The 23,626-nt window shown below is 37.9% G+C and overlaps 1 protein-coding gene across 1 annotated transcript in view; it reads right to left on the bottom strand.

Annotated features, from left to right (window-relative positions):
• LOC112043565 (serine/threonine-protein kinase NLK) overlaps positions 1-23,626 on the bottom strand; it is a 200,621-nt gene that overhangs the window by 64,987 nt on the left and 112,008 nt on the right. Inside the window, exons 2-3 of the mRNA XM_024079044.2 lie at positions 18,798-18,927; positions 16,506-16,561 (exon numbers count right to left, since the gene is read on the bottom strand). Of these exons, the coding sequence (XP_023934812.1) occupies positions 16,506-16,561; positions 18,798-18,927 (186 nt within the window). The remainder of the gene's footprint in view (positions 1-16,505; positions 16,562-18,797; positions 18,928-23,626) is intronic.

Here is a 23,626-nt window from a genome sequence, read left to right as displayed (position 1 = left end):
TACGTAACTATGAAAATAGTCTTTGATATAAACATAATCATATGAGTAATGTAGACGTGAAAGCGTCTTTGTTTGGGCTCACACTATTTATAAATATAGTAACAAACACACATAGGCATATATTCAATGTAACACTGATAAGAAACATTGTAACTGAAGTTATTGAGAAACATAACGGCGGGCATCGTAAAAAGTATCGTAACGTTATAATAATGAGCGCATAAACTTACAAATAAAGCTTCCCATCCTGCGAAACAACCTAAATACGAGTAGTATAGAGACACTTTGTCTAAAGATACGAATACAATGTAAATAATAACCCTTAAGGCGATAGTAACTCACACTTTGATGGTAAAGGGTCAATGTATCGTCTATGTCATAGACTCTATGACATCGGCGATAATCAAAAAATATTTTAAGTGGTGAATTTTATACACAAATTCTTCCCTTTATTATTAGATACGATAAGCTTTTCACACTGACTTAAACGCCTTGAAACTGACTAACTATTGTGATTTTGCGCTTGACATCAGGATGGGGGTTTATTCAACTATTACTATACAAAACATTAATTTAATGGTTCACTGCAGGGATTCTCTCTTTATAGGAAAAAAGACACTTTTAAGATTAGGCCTACGTTGCTTCAATGCGGAGTCGTGAGCTTAGAGTCTTTATTTCTGTAATGATCAGTATACGATCAATAGAGTCAATAGTCAACATTCATTTATTTCAATGAGGCTTAGTCTATAAGCTAATAGTGATAATAAATAGTCGAAAACTTACAATTCAAATTTCGAATGTTCCAACCGCGCCTTGGTCCGAAAAGAGCCCACAACAAACTCAGCCAGATTGCCAAGTCTCATTATCACAATATGTTAATGACGGCGTTATCTCCGAGGAACAATGTGTACATCATCAATGTCTAAGCTGCCAATTGCATTCTCAGAAGAGAGATAAATTCAATAGGTATATCATAGCCCGGAACACCCAGGAATCGTGTCGTCCAGCCCAGAAGTGGGATAGTGAGCATCAAGGGATAAGGTGCGAAAAGAGAAACAACTTGTCGGGAGTCAAGAAGGCGTCCCAGGAACACGCGATAGAGCAAGTACCGGGTTCGCCCTTCCTAGATTCGGCCCATATAACCGAAAAGTTAAAAGGATCCTGGATCGAATCCAGAACCTCATGGTCCGAATCCGTTTAAGCTAACCAACAAGGCAATTTAAGTACCCTCACTTCTCTCAAATATACACTCAATCACCTTCACAACCGCTCATCATTAAGCACGTACCTACTCGTGTACGACGTACGTACCCACCAGTTCGACGTAGACGTAAAAGCAATAAAAACAGAAGGGTACAAATTTAATTCGCTCCGAGTAGGGTCCGCGTCCCTGGCGGCAGGGCGTTAGCAAAATTGCTTGAATACATTAGCAGAGGACGCCCTATCTCAACAGCTCGCGGGGTGAGAGCTCTAGTGTCTCCAAATTGTAAATTATCGCTGATAACGGTGACACTTTTTGGCGTCTACGCCATATTTTTTTTTTAAGAGGTCTTAATGTCGATCTACACCAGGTGGACTTTTTTTGCGAACGCACAGTATTTACGACTAATTGGCGAGTCATGTATATAGATTACTTATCATTTACTATTAAGTCCTCTGTCCTGATACCTAGATAAAGAGATTTGGAGCATAAACCCACCGTGTTGTTAGAACGCGGGTTAGTAGACTTATAGCCATAATACCCGACTCTACATAATCGAAGTCACTCCTAGCAAAGACTACGTTTAATTGAAGGAGAAAGATAAATAGTGGTCATTATCATATTTGTCAAATACAAATTAATATATGTCTTGAACATATATTAATTTGTATTTGACAAAAACAATATAGTACGATGTAACAACTTATACACAGTGCTGGCAGTATTTCCCATAACTTCAAAACGTTGACAAGTGCACTTATTATTAAGTGCACTTAAGAGCAAAACTGCATAACCAATTTATTTTAAGTAAAAAAAAACTTAGTTTTTTCCATACAAAGTAATTCAAATAATTCCGACTATCCATGTAACACACGCCTTTATATATCCTTGCATTTTAAAATACGTAATCGTAGTAGCAAGACTTTCGATATCGACGAGATATTGCAACTTCACGTCATAGTGTAAGGATGCAATATAAGGGACACAGTTTATGATGTACAAAAAATATTTTTTACACACATGTTCCATATACATTTTTAATTAATTTTTCTTAAAGAATATAACCATAAAGTTATGGGAAATTCTCCCGACCACCCTTTATACAAGCAGTGCGTAAATTAAAAGCGTGGAAGTATGTTTTTGTAATCTTATTATAATTACGCAAAGCAAACAAGCCCATGCTTAATCATATCATTTTCGCACATAAAAAACGATACCACCGCGTCGTGCAATAAAGCCTGCGATGCGCCATAACTTCCCAGGTTATGCCATTAGAAGAACTTAATGAAGTCATGGAATAACATAAAAGCTGTTATTTACGACAAGATTCTTTTGCCTTAAACGTTCAGGCGGCACATAAAGCCAAGGTTTAATGTTTCACGGAGGTGTTTAAGCCCGGCTCACACCTTTGCAATCACAATAATTAACGCAGAAATTGGAGCAGAAATATAGAGAGCGGCAATTCTGTAGACGTACTGCGTAATGTATTCAAATGCCTACGTACCGGAGTAAAATGCGAGGATTTATATTATATTAAGTCTCGGGGGAGATTTGTATGACAAAATTGTAACAGGAAAACTAAAGATAGGCATACTGGCAACATTCACATTGCCTTTCTAATTAAACATGAGGTTTAACTTAGTAAAGCTATTACAACAGTTATTTGAGTTTTTTGAGTTTTATTCATTTGTTACTGAGAAATTTCGCTACTAAGATTTCTCCGTTCGCCATATTAAATGGGACTAATTAGACGGATCGTCTTTATAAACGTATATTTTTAATATATATTGTAATCGTAAATCATTATTATTACATTATTTTCAATAATTTGTACTAAACGTGTAATTCAAACAAATAAACTAACTAACAAATAAATTCACATATTTCTACTTTAATCATGCCAATGAAGGCTTTGGTAGAGATCCTAATTTAATCTAAATCTTATCAAAAACTAGGAATCTTTTAAACAAAGTGTTTGCAGTTCTTAGCAGTACTTAATATTCTATGTACAAAACTGCAAATGTCAAGATATTACGTAGGTGTGGCTACACCTTTACCATAACTTCATGAAGCCATAATTTTTAACATGCCTTTGTAGGTTATACGTAGATAAAGTATACAAAGTTCACTGTCGGTTAGTTAGTCTGTGCATAACAATAAACAACAACTTGGCACAAAAATGCTGAGTTATTCGCGCCGGTACGTATATGAGATACTAAAGGAAAATGTTGCTAACAAAAAATATGAGGATAACATCAATGCAGAAAGTTCACAATAATAACTAACCACCTCGGGTTCATGCTTACTTTACAACCGACTTCCTAAGCGAGGTTTCTCGTAACTATCCAGTGTGCATTGATTTATGTGGCAATGTTACTCCTATATCTTCGTTATTTTATGACAAACATACAATACTGAACATATGTCTTTTTTTTTAAATATTGCGGAGTGACAAGGAGGCGATGGACGTTGGTGTCCCAAAGTGCTGGAATGGCGACCCCGCACTAGAAAGCGCAGTGTTGGTCGACCCCCCACCAGGTGGACTGACGACATCAAGCGAGTAGCAGGGATTCGCAGGTGGCTCAGTCTCGCGATGTTTGGAAGTCCCTGCAAAAGGCGTATGTTCTGCAGTGGACGTCCATCGGCTGATATGATGATGATGATGATGATGATGATGATGATGACAAGGAGGCTAATGATTGGCTGCAATAACGTCTAATGCAATGTACTAGTATACTGACGATGCAGTTTACGGTAAAACGCGCTTGACCATAGACTTGCTATCCACTTTTGCTTAAAATATGACCAAAGTCAAATATCTTCTTAAATTATGTAGTAGGTATATAAATAAAACTTTCTCACGGAAACCTTCATCGTGTGACGCCCTTGGCCTCGCCAAGAAATACTTGAACAAAATTTCATTTTTTACAGCTCTCAATGTCTAACGTATTTCGTAAAATATTCATAAATTTTTAAGACACACTTAAGTATGAAAAGGTATAAAACCAAAGATAAAATATGATGTGACCCACATGAGTCCACAACTGGTTCTATGGCTATGCCCGCAGCATTAGCTATGGTATGCGTATAAAAAATAGTTTATCACTTCACAGAATGCATATTTCTTGAGTGCGTCACTTTAGAGTCGTGCGTTCTGCGTGAATTGGTCTTTGGGTATTGCTGCAGGATATTACCTTTTCTAGTGGTTTCAGAATATTTTTTTATGAAATTGTTGTATATTTAAACTAGTGTGTTTAAGGGCAATTTAAATACCTTTAATTAACATTCTATTTAAACGCATGTAACATGAAACCAAACAAAATAAGTTAAAACAAAACAATGTCAGCGACATTCAAGTAGCGTCAAATATCTAATTTTAAATCTCTTTATGCGCTGTCCTTCGAAATTTTAGCTGCTTGCAAGTATTCTACATATAACAAAGACCAAAGACCTTAAAATAATAGAGCCCACTCTATTTTACGTTATGTGCATTTTAGAAAATTAAATATCGCGTCATAAACGGTAAATAATAAAACATCATGAAGAAACTTGCATACGTGAGACATTTTTTAATTCTCTGCTTGCGTTAAGTCTGCTAATTCGCATTGAGCCAGCGTAGTGGATTATTAACTTAAACTCCTTCATTCTGAGAGGAGGCTTGTGCTCATCAGTGAACTGAACACCACCTATGTTTCAGCTTTAACACGGCCTCTTTGCTTCAATAACGTGATAATATCTCGAAAAAAAAAAGACTTACAGGACGCTATTTTTATACTTTTAAAAAAAATTATGTGTTTTTCAAGTATTGCTGTATAAGATTAATTTTCGAGATATCACGTTATTAAAGAAAAGAGGCGAATTATGATCCAAACCAACCGGTCCTGCCGTACCATCTGGTACACATCATACAAACATACCCACAGCGAGAGGGTTACAGGCGCCCCGTTCATAGCTGTCAATTAGTGCCTGCCTCACAGCCTCACCGAGCAACGTTTGCTCTTGTATTATTTAATTCCGTTAAGTGCATTACTGAGGTGGCTGTTAAACAAGCAACAGCCAAGAGTCTATGACCAGACTTTCGTATGAACAAAATCAAATTTGTTTGTTTCTGGAGTGGATTTGAACTTTTCGTTTCCTGGATCCAATGTTGATGCTTTACAATTGTAGATTGTCGACACAGCATCTCCCTGAGCATCGTTTGCAATTGAAGATTGTCGCATTAACATCTCATCGGAATCAGAGTCAAACGTACGTTGAAGGTATTTTGTCGGTTCTGAGTGGTATAACAAAGTTTTGTCGATAGAGAAAAAATCAAAATAACTTTATAAATTAGTGTATTTACATAAAAACCTTTCCCAAATTACCGTTGCGTAAGTTACATCTACTTCTATTTCTTTAATCATCTTTCTAATCTATACATCATATCAGACATCTCAATTTAATTTGGATATGGAATAATAGACCGATAATAACGATTTTTAACAGCGTGTCGAAAGACGAAACTTAACTTTGAAATTAGCTTTTTTTAATTATTTTTCTACAACTTAGCCTGTGAATACAATCTCACCTGATGGTAAGTGATAAAGCAGTCTAATGGAAGCGGGCTAACTTGTTAGAAGTAGGACTAAATTCACACTCCTTTCAGTTTCTACACGAAATCGTACCGGAACGCTAAATCGCTTGGCGGTACGTCTTTGTCGGTAGAGTGATAACTAGCCACGGCCGAAGCCTCCCACCAGCCAGACCTGGACCAATTAAGAAAACCTCATTCGGCCCAGCCGTGGATCGAACCCAGGACCTCCGTTTTGTAAGTCCACCGCGTATACCACTGCACCACGGAGGCCGTCAAACAGGCTTGTTTTTAGCTTTCTATTAAATATGCCACAGCAATACATACATATACTTGTAAAATATTCAGCACAGGGGTTTAGAAACATACCCATCGATTTTCTAGCAACATTACAAACAACTCCGTAATACTTTTATATATAGGGAGGTAGATAACATTATGTTAAAAAGGCAGACTAATATTTCACGGGGAGCCCCGAGGCGGTCCCCGAATCAGTGGCTATAGGCCCTGCAGTAATTAAAGCCGGGCGCGCACCGCGTGGGCGGGAGGGGCGGTTTAAGGGATGAATTCGCTATCGCGTAAACAGAATAAACTTGTGAATTCATCATCCGCTTTAATGTGTTAATGGATTGCGTATTTAGAAAAAAATCTATAAAAGAAGGATCTTTGTATAGTAAAAATACAAATTAATTTATATACTGGCCGACGCCCTGCGGTTTCATACGTAGTTCCCGTTCTCGTGACAATACGGGAATAAAATATAGCCTGTGACGCTCAGAAATAACGTGGCTTGTTAATGGTATTTGTAGTAAGGTACAATATTCGACGGACTAATCTGATACGTGGAAAACTATCTACAAAAATATTATAAAGATTAAACATATGCATTTTTGTACGTAACGAATAAACTCAAAAACTACTACACCGATATAACAAATTCTTTCACAGATGGAATGCTCCATTATCAGTATAGCCTATATTTTATCCCCGTATTCCCATGGTAATGGAAACTCAGCGGGTGAAACTGTATGGGTCTGCTAGTCCCTTATAAACATAGAAACATTTCGCAGATCATATCAGGAAAAGATGCAATGCCATGTCTATCAACCTAAGGCGTATAAGGTCTTTTAAGCCTATAATAACGCAAACACACCCTTGTTCGCCATGATATTATAATTCATCATATCTAAATTTTCCAAACCGTGTAAATAACGTTTATTTTGTTTCTATGAAAAGGAAATAAATAAAAGCTGCTATTTTCCGGCAAACCAGACAAAACTGTGCAGCAGCACTTGATCCTCGCAAATCCGACGTAATCCATCGCAAAGACTTTATGATTAAATTTTGTCAATGCGCTTTATAAATCGTTCTATCAAAGTCCATAACATCTGTGCATCTGTATACAGAGCATTATTGGGCTTAATTTGTTTATTTCGTAGTTTAATTTTAAGTTTGCGACCTTAACGCCCGATGGACGTTGGGGTCCCAAGGTGCTGGAATGGCGACCCCGCACTAGAAAGCGCAGTGTTGGTCGATCCCCCACCAGGTAGACTGACGACATCAAGCTAGACTAAGGGATTCGCTAGATGCAGGCGGTTCAGGGTCGTTATGTTTAGAAGGCCTATGTCCAGCAGTGGACGTCCATTGACTGACATGATGACGATGATGATGATGATTGCAACTTGAATTGAGATTATTTTTTTATTAAAAAAACATTAAACAAATATATCATGACGATTCAAAATGAACTAAGTAAATGTTGTAACTAAGTAAATGAAATAAGTAACTTCAAACTAAGAAAATATAGAAATTTTTACTTTCTATTTATTTTACGAAAATCTAATACAACCCAAGTTCTTTGTTAACACTTGTTTGTGAGTCATTTGAACGTGACATTTAATACACCCCTTTATTTGCGCTACAAATGATTCACACGCAGTTATAATTTAATGGAGGCGTGACGTGGCCTGTCTGTAGCTTAGTACGAGCTTTTGTATAGTTTTCGCAATCCGACTTCGAAGTATAACCTACAATACATTTTTAATTAATTTTCATAAAGATTCCCATTATATACCTACATTTACATTATAAAATATTAGAAACTTCTAATAACATACTCGACGTACAATACAAAATCGCCGTGTAGACGCTTTTTGAAACTACGCAACGATTTTTAAAGAGGTTATCATCATTGGATACTAGATGGTGATTCAAATAGTACGTAGGTATAGTTTAACATTGTTTTCCACGCGAACGAAGTGGCAGACATCCACTTGTATGTAATATTACGCACCGCACTGTAAGGCAGCTTAAAACTGCAGTTATGAACTGATTTATTAGTATGCTAAACTTAATCACAGTCTCCCTAAGTAGGTATAAAAATAATACCTCTAAAATTATTTTTATTCTTTACAAGTTAGCCCTTGACCACAATCTCACCTGATGGGAAGTGATGATACAATCTTGGATGGAAGCGGGCTAACTTGTTAGGAGCAAGATGAAAATCCACACCCCTTTCTGTTTCTACACGATATCGTACAGGAACGCTAAATCACTTGGTGGTAGCGTGGTAACTAGCCACGACCGAAGCAGAATAAGAAGTCTCCCAACACCAGACAGACCTGGATCAATTAACCACTGGGCCACGGAGACCATCAAAAGAAAGAAAGAAAATACTGAAGGAATGGTTTGAATTTTTCAAAAAAAAGTGTTAGTTTTTCTAAAATACTGTTTGATAATCTTCAAAGACCAGAAAATACTTTATTTCTTGTAAAAAAAGTTGGCAACCCTAGAGCGAGGGAACGACGCATGACGTCATCTTTTTTCGAGTGTACAGCCGGCTGTATCGAATTATAAGACGTCACATCAAAAATACACAATCATGATATTCTAACAGTAGGTATGCCTCACTACCGACAAATCACGGCAAAGGACACGAGCGCCGTCGGCCGCGTGACGCGTCGAGGTTAAATCAGGTCACGCGCCCACGCGGCTAATTAGGAAGCGCGCGGAGGACGCTGCACCGATGCGCCTTCGTGCGGGAGACAAAGAATTACTATCAACAAGGTCGCTTGTACTTCACACGACACCTGAAATACTCGGGATCACCCATAAGCCGCAAGGCCTTAGCTCCGATAGGCTGAAAGAACATAACCGGGGGAGAAAGTTCCCTCGCCCAGAAAGGGGTTGAAGGAACATAAACGGGGGAGAAAGGTCCATCGCGGTCAAGGAAGCAATGCCTGGAGGCATGTAACCCAACCTGAATCACACGGTGGGAGATGACCCATACAGCATATAAATATAAATGTACATCATCAGTAGTATGATTCGCCACACCATATCTGGAGAAGACAAAACGACAAAATGTCGAATGGCCGAATCGCTGTCTCTTTAGTCCCATCGCAACGAAAAAGTTTATATTTTCGATTGCGGCGCTATTAGTTGATATTTGTCACTATCTCGTCTATAAATATGTCGTGGAGCGTATCATACATATAGCTAGGATCTGGAAGGCAACACTAACTTCCCTATTCAGAGATTTAGAAGAAACAAAGCACAGTATTTCTCAACTCGACTCAGGACTTGCAAGCCAGAACCTCGTAAACCGAAGTCACATAGGCTGAACACTAGAGAACACTAGAGAGTATGAGGCAGTTGGAATCAATGGATAGCTAGGTTTACATTGATACTAGGTGATACATTACCATCAAAACAAGGACAAGTTTCCTGGCTAGTGACATCCCTAGCGCTACAAAGAAACGACCCCAAAGTATCAAAGTACACAAACACAAAGGGACATATTTCAAAGTCCGATGAGGTGCACGGTAGAAAATTCAAGGTCCGCTTTACGATAGCCGCTTGCGAAATTGCCGTCTAATATCAGACGTAATATCCGTAAACTGTGACGCGATCAGTCAGGGGCACGGACACAAAGGAGTTTTAAAATTGCTGACGACTTTAATGCGAGTCAGGGTTCATTGGAACCTGAGAACGTTGCGCAAGAAACGCAACAATGCATTTTTCATCAGATGGTGAAAAAGGGAACGACGTCAGCGGCAAGAGTCGATCAGTAACATCATAGATGGTAACGAAAATGCATTTCGTGTGACTCGTTTGCCTTAAGTACTTTGCACTCTTACGTGCTAAAGATCCTTTTGGGCGCAAACAAAAAGTTTTGATTGTTCATACTTGATTTTCACTTTGAAGCTATGTAATACACTCTAAACACTAAAAAATACGCCTCGAGTTGAGTTGAGACTTGAGATTCTCCTCCAATATTTTGTGGACAGTTAGACTACGAATTAACTTAAGTAATATTTCATATTTAGTTAGGGGCTTGCTAAATAAAGAGTGATAACCTAGTGGATATGACCTCTGCCTCCGATTCCGGAGGGTGTGGGTTCGAATCCGATCCGGGGCATGCAGCTTAAACTTTTCAGTTATGTGCATTTTAAGAAATTAAATATCACATGTCTCAAACGCTGAAGAGAAAACATCGTGAGGAAACCTGCATACCAGATAATTTTCTTAATTCTCTGCGTGTGTGAAGACTGCCAATCCGAATTAGGCCAACGTGGTGGACTATTGGCGTAACCCCTCTCATTCTGAGAGGAGACTCGAGCTCAACAGTAAGCCGAATATGGGTTGACAATGATAGCAATAAGGGGGTAAGTGTCAAAATATATAATCAGTAGCTGAATATACCTAGTACCTAGGTATAATCAGTGCCTGAATATACCTAGTACCTAGGTACAACACAGAGCTGTATCATCCCGAGTTGTTTTGGACGACACCCTTGATCTTGTTCCACGTCATCGGTACGCTATACACGAATGCAGATTGAAAGGTTATTTTGCTTAAAATATAGCATCTAAGTGTTACTTTAACTACAGGACTATATCGGAAACTAAAGAAGGCTTTAGCATATTTTTCGTACCCACTACTCATGTGTGATTACAAATTTATGTTAACAGTGCAGAGATATGAAAGGATCTCAGATCCCGAATTTGAGTCAAGCCCAAAGCTTCAAAGAAAGTTTGTTTGCAACCGTCACGCGTCTTTGCAAGTATGTAGACTTATTTAGTACACATGGAATTTAATAATTCATTATGCATTCGTACAAATTTAGATACCTACAATAAAAAAATGCAAGCATTTTGGTACTTGTTTTTTCAGACGAAAATTATCTTTTTAGAATGGTTTATTTTACTACCATTTATATACGCGTCCTTATAGTAATGTGGGACCCTTACAATGGAATATTCCTTCAACAAAGGCGTCGTGAAGGCGAGGATACTTAGTGCAGTCATCGCTCAGCCGTTACCAACTGCCAATTTGCCTTCTTTGTTTTCAAACGCTCGGATTGGCACAAAAAGACGTTGGAATTCCGCGCCCATTCCCTTTGTGAGTGTCATCCTTTCTAGTTAACTTTTGATAAATTTTGAATTCATTTTAACTTCCATTTTGGTTACAAACTTCGAAGACTTTTGAATTTCAAACATACCTCAAGGTCTATTCATTGAGTAGTTGTAACAGTTATACAAATGAACTTTTGTAACATTTTCAAATAAGAGGTGAGTTTTTAAGCTTCTTTGGAATATCATAATCGTTTAAGAGCAGCATAATATAAGTCATGATTACGGCTCATCTCTATTACTTAAATATTCTTTTCGCAAGGTTTTCTACCCTCACAGTCAATTTGCTGTTAAAAAACTGTATATTTTATGAGAAGTGGCCTAAATATGTTCTTACGCCCTCAAAGAATCTTAGATGATGATGATTTTGATGGTATGAATTTTTGTTACTCTTTCACGCCTCGGCTACTGAACCGAATCACCGGAAATTTAAGTAAAGGAAAGCTTCACCGGAAGTAGAGATATGTTATAGTCTGGATTAGCACATACGCTACTTTTCATCCCGGAAAAATACATGATTCCCGAGGGATTAGTAAGAAACTGAATTCCACGCGGACGAAATCACAGGCATCCGCTATTAAATAAATATATTAATACTCGGGCACCAGTCGCGTACACTACATAGATACCTGAGGCATGAGGATTCATTGCAGGATCCTATATTTGAGAAGGAATGTTCTACATTTTGTACTACCCTAGTTAAAAACCCTGTGCACGCCACTGTTGGGCACACTTTATTTTTGGCGTTTTTCATCTCGATTTATATATGCAAAGGTCAGAACACGCGTCGCAACTCGTAAATACATCACAGTCACAGAGCACTGTGCACACAGAGGGCACAAATGAAAACGTTGCTCTTGAGTGTCAGCGGACGGAAGCACTTACATCTATTTCTGTTATTCCCAGTGCAACGGGAAAGCTCCGAACAACGCGTGAATATAAACAACTCATCGGACTACGAATATCGGTAGTATTAAGGGGCCTGTCTTTTGTTATCCTTTTTTACGATCTCAGATATTACAGCGAGCGCCTGTAATAGACAGAACTTCCTGCCCAACCAAATGCTAAAAGTTTTTTTTTAAATTGTGCAAGTGCCGTAGACTCCTTAATGGTATCTCAGCGGCGTCACCGGGGGTTTTAGGCGAAAGTGTTAGCAGCCTACTCTTAATAGGTACGAGTTAGTATGGTACTCAATTGTGCATGGTGACTATATCTAATGTAGTCACCATGCACAATTGGTTTAAAAACTCTTAGAGTTACAATAAAATTAAATTTTAATGATGAACCCGCATTGTTGCAGCTTGGTGGTTGTAAGCTTCATATTTAAGGAGGGTGGCCTGTCCCTGTATTGGACTGTTAAAATAGACTGATAATGACTTACCTAATGTTGGAGCAAGGGCTGGCTTACTTTCAGCTTTTAAAAAATGAAAAACAAAATCTTGGATTTTGTTTCGTGTAGGTACAATTAAAATAAATATAATATACGATTCATAAATATTATTGGAATAAGTACAAGTTAGTGTATAAATTGTTATATTGTTATATCGTATATATCTTGTCATTGTTTTACTCATTAACCAATCACGCATATAAATACTTCAGGGGAGGCCCTTAAGTATCTCTGTTGTAATTTTAAGAACTACCAACCAGACTTTGATATAATTCAAGCACATTATATTATAAGTTACACGTGTGCGGGTGATAAATTATACAAAATACATACAAACTGATCATAAATATTACACTACATTGTTTTCACAGGTTCTCTATTCTAGATGTTTTAGTTTTGCTTGTTCTGTTTAGTAACGTTAGTTAATATATTGTATTGCATTAGTATATAGAGTATAGCAAGATGAAACAATCCTCTGTTGCATTTTACAGGTATAAAATATTGTTTAAGAATATTTACATTACAAAACTATTCTCAATTTATCATAATTTTGAACCTACGAGCGGACGCCCGCGACTTCGTCCCTTAGACTTCCTTAATCCGGCCCTATCGCAAAATCCGTTCTTAGTGGACACCTACTGTATTACTGTAACTGTAAACTACGTCCCTGCCAAATTTCATCTTTGTACGTCGAGCGATTTTCGAGGTTTCTTGACCTTTCGCATTCATATTATGGCCCACTATACTTGTAAGACCAGGCCTACTTTCTTATAGGATTTGGAACTTAGACCCACTACGATCTTCCATTGCAGATTGGCGGGAGCGACTGCTTAACATGCTCTCCGAGACCCAGAATATAACACCACTAATTTCTTAACTCCGGACTGTGATTTTTCTCTGAGAATTTCTTGGAAGAAACAAACGCTCAATACATATTTCATACGACCCAGGACTCGTGCATCTAGTAATCTCAAGCTACATAGATTAACCGCTGACCAAAAAAAGCCAGTTTTCAATAGATCATAAAACAATAATGAAGCAATAAATTCAAATTCCATTATTCCCCAAAGTTACTGCGTAGCGGGCGGAAGACGCGACCAAAAAGACAATTTTCCGCTTCGCTTGCTTTATTAAAGAAACATTAGCGAACAAAATAAATCATGAGTTCGGTACAAGGACTCTGCCAGGTTACAACCGCCGCAAAAAATATTGGATAGCCCCAAACGAAAAAAGACCAGGTAAAGAACATGTCTAAGCAATAAAAAACTATTTCGATTTTGAGGTTAGAGCCAGAAAGTTTGATAAAATATCGCATGTGAATTTTTACACACACATTCACAATTTCCAGTTCTACATTATCGCGTACATATCTTTAACGTAGCGAACGTTTCGAAACGTCGACATACTTAGGTACATCTATATTAATATTATAAAGCTAAAGAGTTTGTTTGTTTGTTTGTTTGGTAGAACACGCCAATCTCAGGAACTACTGGTCCGATTTGAAAAATTATTTCAGTGTTAGATAGCCTATTTATAGAGGAAGGCTATAGGCTATTATCCCCGTATTCCTACGGGAATGGGAACCACGCGGGTGAAACCGCGCGGCGTCTGCTAGTTACATATATTTTAAAGAGTAATTATGGGGTCATTGTAGAAGCTGGGCCGGCTTACATCTACTGTCATGATCATTTCTGCCAAGAAACGGAAACATCATTTAATTTACAATGAACTGTCTTGAGTCACTGTCTGTCTGTCTGTCAGAATGCGCCTTGTCAAGGTAATGTTTTGTTATACTCGTAGATGATGGTTTTCGTCGACTAATGTCGGTCGTCATGTAAAAGCTAAATCAACAAACTAGGCATACAACTTGATAATTTCATTTCTTAACAGTGATATTCAACGATATACTCGTAAGGTAAATTCTTTATTCGGAAAAATATTAGATATACAATCCATCATCATCATCACACGCACTCCAACAATCTTTTGGCATTAATATCGTCAACACATATTATAGGTATATGTATATTTCACTATATATATGAATCGTACATATTCCAAACATATTTGTATTCCGATATTCCTATTATTTTCGGCAAGGATTTAGCGATATACCGAGACCGACTGACCGAAACCGAGGAGCCCTACCAATATTATCTCTCATAATTAGGGGAGATTATAGAACAAATAAATATACGCTGAACGTTTCATCATCGCTATATAGTTTTACGCAAGGCGAGAAGAAACCCGGGCGGGCCGAGTTTCAATAAAAGCTGAAGGGGAATAAATCGTAGGGTGGGTGTATATTGTGTTCGCCAGCTGACGACCCCCCGCGCCCCTCCTCACCCTCGCCTCACCCCCTCCATCACGTGCCGATGGCGAAAAATAAAGCACGAGATAATTGTATTAATTGCACACTCAAATAAGTTGAATTGTTCAATTTATTTTGTTTTGCAGAATAGGTTTAGGTGCGGGAAACGTGTGAAACAACTTTGGTTTTACATCGAATTTTCTCGCAAACCCTTTAATACTTTAAAGGAATATTTATTTCATCGTGTTTCTTTACGTCCCAAATATATTCTAGATATGCTACAACTTACAAACTGCTTTAAGGTTTTTATTATTATATCATTAATATAAATTTTCAAGCATCATGTTCTTTCGATAAAGTAGATATAAAGATAAATTAACAAAAAAAGAGTTCTTTATTAATAATCGTATTCTGTGTTAACCGAAAGTATTTAAATAAATTGATGGGCACGAAGATAAGCGTTGAAAACGAGTTCATAATATATTAATTACTAAACGATATACTACAGACGATCCAACTTAGTCGGATGGTAAAAACCTGGGCATGTAGCCATGTGACACGTTGATTTTCTTTCTACAATACATTCTTAATTGCAAAGGCTTCGAAAATTAAAAAATGTATAAAATTGACAGGTCACGTGTCAAATTCATCATCAAATCATCAAATTATCGATTGGATCTGTCATTCCCATAAATTCTTTAGTTTTCTGAGCGTTAGCGTTTGTAGAAAGAGAATCGCCGTGCCACATGACTACAGGCCCTAACCTAAACATTAACCTCTTTTAAGGAAACTAATAAATGTATAGGCTCCAAATCGTCTATTTAAGTTGGAGAATATAAATTCCATTAGTTTTTTATAAATTTTAATAGTCTATTTAAGTAAAATATGATTAAGATGATAGGTACCATTCAAAGTGAGACGTTTTGCGTCATAATTATTAAAGCACGTTTTAAGGAATTGCTAATAATTATTGTCATTTGTAAGGCATACTCATAGGCAACCCCAAAAACTTAAACACTCACTAAAATATAAATAATAGTAGTAAGTAAAATGTCTTTATTTATGACTATTGTAGTTCAGTCCTACATATTACACGAGTATGCTGCAGTAGCATTAATATACGTAATTTGATTCGACCCAACTGCATCAGGCCCAAACAAGTTGGCACGTCTGTAAATAGCCGTAGTCGGTAGAACAGAAATTTGGCCCTACACGCCAAGGTCAATTCCGGGGGCCGAACAAAGAAGTAAAACGAGACAGGAGTGCGAATGTCCTCGGGCGGGAGAGAATTCGATCACCGCACGTCCTTGGAACGTCGTGTCATCGACACTGAAATATATCGACTATTGATGTCATGTATTACCAGACCATTACATGTACCTATAATTTATTATCCTGTTTTCATGCAATTTTATATTTTACTAGCTGTACTTACCTACCTGTAAAATTCGTACCACCTAAAGTGTTTTTCAGATAGCATGGGTACGGTGACAGTCGCCTGTATGACGCTCATAACACGTACTATTATCGTAAATCGCGACAAACTTTCAAGAGTGAAACGTAATTAATGTAAAAACCCGAACTTTCTTCTATAAAATATAAATATTGATAAAGGATACATTTCTTGGAAGAAGTCGAGGCTTGGCGGCTGGAGGATGTCTAACGCCGATAACACCTGAAAATAATTAATTATATCATATACCTATATTAAATAAAAAACTTAATTAAATCTGTACTGTTTTGTATATTGGATAAAATTACGAAAGAATACAAGAATGTCTGCACCATTATCAATATCATTGTTATCATTATCAGACAATTTTGCGGGGCTCATACCTCATCTCTAGGAGGGAACTTTGAAGCTTAGACCAAAACTACTCCAAAGTGACGGGACCCATCACCCTAATGCGATAACAAATCATTATCAGAACCTAATATAATAACATAGAGTAGAAATGTCCTTCACCCATCATTCATCATTAATTTTGGATGTTTATTGGATGAAAAATGTCTTAAATCAAAACATATATTGTGAATAGATTTTCCAGAAATTTCCTGGCAAAACTATTTATTTTTAAGCATTATTAACTATTAATAACGATGTGGCCTCGCAATATATTTTTAACATAGGTAAGTGTTTTATTATCAAATGATATTTACATAATAAACACTTTTCATTCCATTAAAATAAACATCTAATCATTTGACTAAATGTCATTTACCTACTGTGTGATATCCAGTAAGCACCGGATGACATTTTACACAGAATCTCAATTTCGTATATGTCAACTAGCATACGTCAAAAGCTTGGAGCTGGTGAAGGTAGTTTCTAATACGGATCATCTATACAATGTTATAGGTTAACATCTCAATATTAATTCAATACTGATAACATGATCGACCAATCCGTTATCAGGAAATAATTACAGTGCGGCGCGCTGGATGCATATAATTTATTCACACCCATTGTTTGCGTTATCGACCAACGCAACGCACTGTTTGTGGTGCGGCGCGCTTGTCGACATGTTTGTACAGGATTTGCGTAGGGTCCGTGAATTTGGATCACACGTAGCCAGAACCCAAGGACACTTTTTTTAGTAACAACGGATCAAGCAAAAACCCATTTTATGTTTTTTTTTATCCATGTTATATCGTGCAATAAATTAAAAAATACTATGAGCAGATGGGTTAAGTTGTTTGCCAATATGTCATATGAGTACCCTCCACTGGTACTTCATACACATTGTGTTCAAACTGGACTATTATTATATATCCAGTATCCAGCCCACTTAATGTTAAATTTCGTAACTCATTAGACCCACCCGAGACCCAACCCGCACCGCCTTGTCGCTATGCGTCCACTGGTCGTCAACAGGTAGACTACGAGTGGACGCCACGTTGTCCACCAGTGAACCTCGCGTAGTCAACGAATTTCCGAGAGTCGTCAGGTGGACGAACCCTATAGCGAGATATACTTTCTTGTAAAAAGGGTGGCAACCCTAGAGCGAGGGAGCGACGCATGACGTCATCTTTTTTCGAGTACGCACTGGCTTCATCGAATTGTCACGTTGTCATGTCAAAATCTTGTGCAGGTCACTGCTAAGGGTGGCCGTTCACTGACAATTTTAGTTGGCCGACTTTTTAATTGTGCGTGATTTAGTTGGACAGACGTACGGGCTGTCATACATCGCTATACCGACACAGAACAGACAACGCTAAAAGCTAACGCTTTTAGCAATAGAAGTAGCAAGGGGGCGTGGCCCGCGTACACCCGGGTGTGCGGAACAACGCAAGCGTGTCCGGGCATGTACTAGCAGTCTTGTATTGTTATGTGTCAAAAGGAATAAATAATATTCAACTCTAAAGTAAGGGTGACATATTTCATTTTTCACTAATTATTAAACAGACATTTAGGCCACGCCTCTGGGTACGCTGGTTTCAATACAAAGAATTGACACTTTATAAATCTAGTTACCTCTTATATCTGAGGCTATACCTGTTCTATAATCGGCTGACTAAGTCGGCCAACTAAAAGTTGTAAGTGAGCGGGGGCTGTAAAGGTGGGTACAGATTGGTGCAATGCAACATGTAATGTAATATTCTGCCTTACATTGCATGTTCCCTGCTGTCTTGGACGTGTGGCGCGCGCGGTACGCGCATTGACTACGAATCAGTCGGCTCAGTCCTGCGCACACTGCGCGCCCCTTTGTGTTCGTACCAAAAACCGACAAATCTCGGATCGAACCGCGCAAGAGTTGTAACGCTCGGAGCGTGCGCGACCCAGGCGCAGTTCGTGCGTTCGTGTGCAGCAATGTGGACGTCAAATTCTTGCATTGCATGTTGCATTACATGTTGCATTGCACCAATCTGTACCCACCTTAAGCCTTATTATTCCAGTGTAGTATACTTACATTCTCGTGTTTAAAGAAGCACAGCATCTTGAGCTCGCGGAAGACGCGCTTGGAGGAGACGAGCGACTGGAACACGTTGGGCAGCTTCTTTAGCGCCACGCGGCGGCCATCGCGCGGGTCCGTCACTGCCCTGTGGACAAACAGACACAATACTTTACATTCTGCATCTACAAGACGTTGTTTGAATCTAAAGTAATATTATGAAGGGGCAAGATTACCGATTTAAAAAAAAAACTTTCACTACTGGAAAGCTACATTATCAGCGAGTAACATAGACTAAGTTTTGTTCTCGTATCCTCCCATGGATTTGGGAACTACGCGGATGAATCCGCAGAGGGTCTGCTATAGCTCTTAATGATATATTCGTATAAGGAATGCGCATACTGCCCTGTGGACAAACAGACACAAATCCTTTACTTTCTGCATCTACAAGACGTTGTTCTAAACTAATATTATGAAGGGGCAAGATTACCGATTTAAAAAAAAAACTTTCACCACTGGAAAGCTACATTATCAGCGAGTAACACAGACTAAGTTTTGTCCGCGTAGCCTCCCATGGATTTGGGAACAACGCGGGTGAATCCGTAGAGGGTCTGCGAAACCAATAATTATAGCTCTTAATGCTATATTCGTATAAGGAATACGAATACTGCCCTGTGGACAAACAGACACTATCCTTTACTTTTTGCATCTACAAGACTAATCTAAACTAACCTAAACTAATATTATGAAGGGGCAGATTTGATTTTTTGTTTGTTTACTAATACTACACTACAAAATTACCGATTTAAAAAAACTCTTACAATTGGAAAGCTACATTATCAGCGAGTAACATAGACTAAGTCTTGTCCTCGTATCCTCCCATGGATTTGAATGGGAACTTCAATGCAATTACTGTAAAAATTTAAAAATGCAAATTGTAGATTGATTAAGCAATTGCTCTTTATAATCTGGCAAGATATGCCGGCGACGGGGGGAAAGACTGTGCGGCTATTAAAATTACATTAGAACAACAGTAATTTTAACGTAGCTCCAAAAACGCTTAACTAACGAAAATAGAAACACAACCCATAGAGTTTTTATTTTCAAAAACAATTTTGGGCGCTCGCGAAAAGGGTGCGAAAATAAAAACAAACTCGTCGAGCAACGCAACGGATTCGATATGACGATAACAATCGATTCACACGACGAATCCACTGAAATCATTTCGTACACATTTTCATCGCACAACGTGTACCTTTTGTTAGTGAAAATTGCATCAATGACTTTTATCATCGATATAAATCGTTAGATGGGCCCCTCCATATTAAAGAAAGCACAATGTTATGTCATTACTCAAAGACGTGCACGCACATCTTAACTTAGTATGCAACAAGCGCATGCTGTGTCTTAAAATATATTTTACTGTTTTTGTTCTTGTTTAATCCCTTAATTATGCCTTCGTGATAATTTTGGAAGTGTAAAAACACAAGCCGCAACACGAATAATGAAAAAGTTGTTACTTTTCATTCGTAAAGCAATGACAATTTTGCGACGCTTTGGGGCCCATCTAACGATCTACGATCGATGACTTTTATAATATACGGATATAGTAAATTAATTCTTGTAAGTCCATTTCACTTTGAATGCATTATCAGGCCGGCCGCATCAAAAAACATCGCCTCCGTAGTCCGTATTAATGTAGTATGATATTGCCATATTAATATTAATATGAAATAAGCTAATTAAACAGACCTTGGCTAAATTACGAGAAAACACTAGCATGGATGAAATAATAACGCATAAAAATACGAGGGAATGCAATTTAATGTAATTAACTGGTTGCAAACTGCGAACTGTAACCATACAATATTAATTAGGCGTTGCACAAACGTAGACACGTTTAAACAAAAACATGGACTCGAATTCGAACCTCCTCCTTTTTTTGAAGCCGGTTAAAAACTACAGATTTTTAGAGTGTAGGTATTGTACTCGTATTTCATCTTCACACGTATGCACTTGGCCACGATTTCACTAGCTCGTAGTTTAAGATGGAACGCCTGTACTTTAGTAGAAAATGCCTTTGTAAACGTATATAATTTAGAAATATAGTTTCAATGAAACTAAGGTAAACTAAAGGTAAGGTAGCTCACCACAATTTAACCCTCATGTGGGAGCACATTTGGTTGATTCAAGGAGGTTAACAGGCGCAAGGCAATGCATTGAAGGACGTTGTTCTTTAAGTTACAGAACGCGGGTGATCATTCATCAGTTTCCTCCGTTAACTATTCATCATCACCATCAATATCAGCGTATTTTAACGGCCCTCAAAAAAAAACAGATCTTCGTGGATACAAGCTCCATATTCTTTCCTATAAAGAGGGACGCCATCAACTCATAATGGAAACAAAATTAAACTAAAGTCTAAACGTTCACTGCTTTTAACACGTTAATTTAATAACAAAGGTCCACGTGTGAAAAGCGTCTTAAAATTTACGGCCAGAGGTCACAAACCTTAACACAATCGGGTTACGTACTTCGAAGCAATCGATTTTATATGAACAATCGAATCGAACGGGTCGGAATCGATGTTAATGCTAAACTTAATTGATATTACACACCATCGATTCGACACTCCCATATATGGTTGAATGCTCGAGTCCCGTTTGGGCGAAACTTTGTAAACAAAGACAGGAAACTTGTTTCGTGAAGGATTAAGTGCCCTTGTAAGTTCAGCTTTTAACGCTCGACTCTGTATACGTACGAAACAGTTTTACAAACGTTTATCAGCATCTTGTTCTATAGTAATACTTAACGCAACAAGCAGATGAGATTTTGTAAAACCATTGGACACATAGCAGACGCATCATCATACACATCGCTGCCTGGCAATCCAAGGTATTAAGCCTCATGCTACAGGCGCATAAAGCTTTACTGTTTACACCCATTAAGCCGGCAACCAAACCAACCAGATCTGAACACAATCATGGTGCCTGAGATACAAATAAGTATGGCCGCAGGAAGATATTAATATTATCTGCTTTATTAACACTTTTCTGCAAACACTCGCAAAATGAGCTTCTATCTCCTTTAAACATTCTAAGATTGACGAGTGTGGTAGATTTCGATTTGCGATCTTGTTACTTGTCTTATTACTTGTAATAATTACTAAAGAAAAATGATTATAATGCACTTGTACAAATCAAATTTAAATTTCGGCTGCCTACAAGCACACAAGATGCAAGTCTATTTTTTCAGCTCCATAAACATTTCCGGCATGTTTAAATATTTGAAAACGCATTATCAGGAGCAAGTTGTGCAAACATATAAGGGTAGGAACAGACTTGTCCGACTTACGTTGCGTTAGCGACACTAATATTACTTACTCGTTACAATAATGAATAAAGAGTAAGTAGTAATAAAAGTTGAACATTAGAAGGTTGTTTGCAGTTTACAGTTTTTCGTCAATTAATATTAGCGTAAGAATAAATTATTAATTAAACTAACAATTTTAATAAGTTCATATCGTGTAACCTACAAAGCTTATGCTTTGTAGATTAGGTACACGAGGCACGCAAAAAATTGCAAAAAACGCATCGCCTATTCTAGCGTTATAACGTGTAACAAAGATGCGTTATTTACACCATGCTAGCAGCCACCTATAATTCCATCTATCATTTCGTTCCGCACCGCACCGCAATGTTTAGCGGTTTAGTGTGTTTCCTACAGTCCTCGTACAACAAGAGGCATGTCAGAGCATTGCACGTTGTCGCCTCTTTAACGAAACGCTAGGAAAACACACTTTCCGAGACAATACAAATAAATTAAGCGTGAAAAGTTGTCTTTGCACAGCTTTGGACAAGCTTCTTTCTATTATTCAACGAAAGGTCGCTATGCGGTCGGTCGGTATGCACTGTGCACAAAAAAAGTAGATGATGAAGCACTTTATTACGATTGTAAACAATTACGTAATCGATAATTAATTTATCTATACTTATATTATAAAGCTGAAGAGTTTGTGTTGATTGAACGCGCTAATCTCAGGAACTACAGGTCCGATTTAAAAAATTCTTTACGTGTTAGATAGCCCATTTATCGAGGAAGGCTATAGGCTATCTATATAAATATTATATCCATATTCCTACGGGAACGGGAACCACGCGGGTGAAACCGCGCGGCGTTAGCTAGATGTTTAATAAGTAGGTACAATAGACCTGACTCTACTAGGTTCTCTGCGTGTGTGAAGTCTGCCACTCCGCATTGGGCCAGCGTGGTGGACTATTGGCCTAACCCCTCTCAGCAGTGAGAAAAATATAGGTTCGTAATGACGTCAAAAGGTAATTGAATTGAATTGAATTGAAATTGGAAGTCAAAAGGTAATTGTCGTGCTAGTTTTAAGAAAGCAAATCTAAACCGATGGTAATACTCACAAGGACAAACGCATTAAAAAGTATTGTTAATGACTTCAGAAATATTCAATGCCGTATGAAAATAAACCGAGTAGTCAAACAATGTCAAAGTGAAGAGACGTAAACGTGACATTGTATAGTTGCTGATGGATACTGTATTAGATAACAACAAATGGAATTTTAATATGTGGAATTGCGCACACGATGTTAAGAGGAAATTGAATACTTATACGCTTCCATTCGGTTTATTCAAATTATTTATATAGGTACAGCTAGTGTACTGTTGCATGGTGCGGGTGACAGTTGCCTGTATGACGTTCATAATACGTACCTACGAGTTACATATCGTGAAACGCGGCAAACTTTCAAGAGATTACAACGAACTGTCACCCGCACCATACTACAGCGCACGAACCGAGTCCGTACACGCTTCTGTTTGTA

The sequence above is a fragment of the Bicyclus anynana genome, chromosome 5 (genome assembly GCF_947172395.1).
Source record: "Bicyclus anynana chromosome 5, ilBicAnyn1.1, whole genome shotgun sequence".
Lineage (NCBI taxonomy): Eukaryota > Metazoa > Arthropoda > Insecta > Lepidoptera > Nymphalidae > Bicyclus > Bicyclus anynana.
This window is presented reverse-complemented; position numbering and strand designations above follow the sequence as displayed.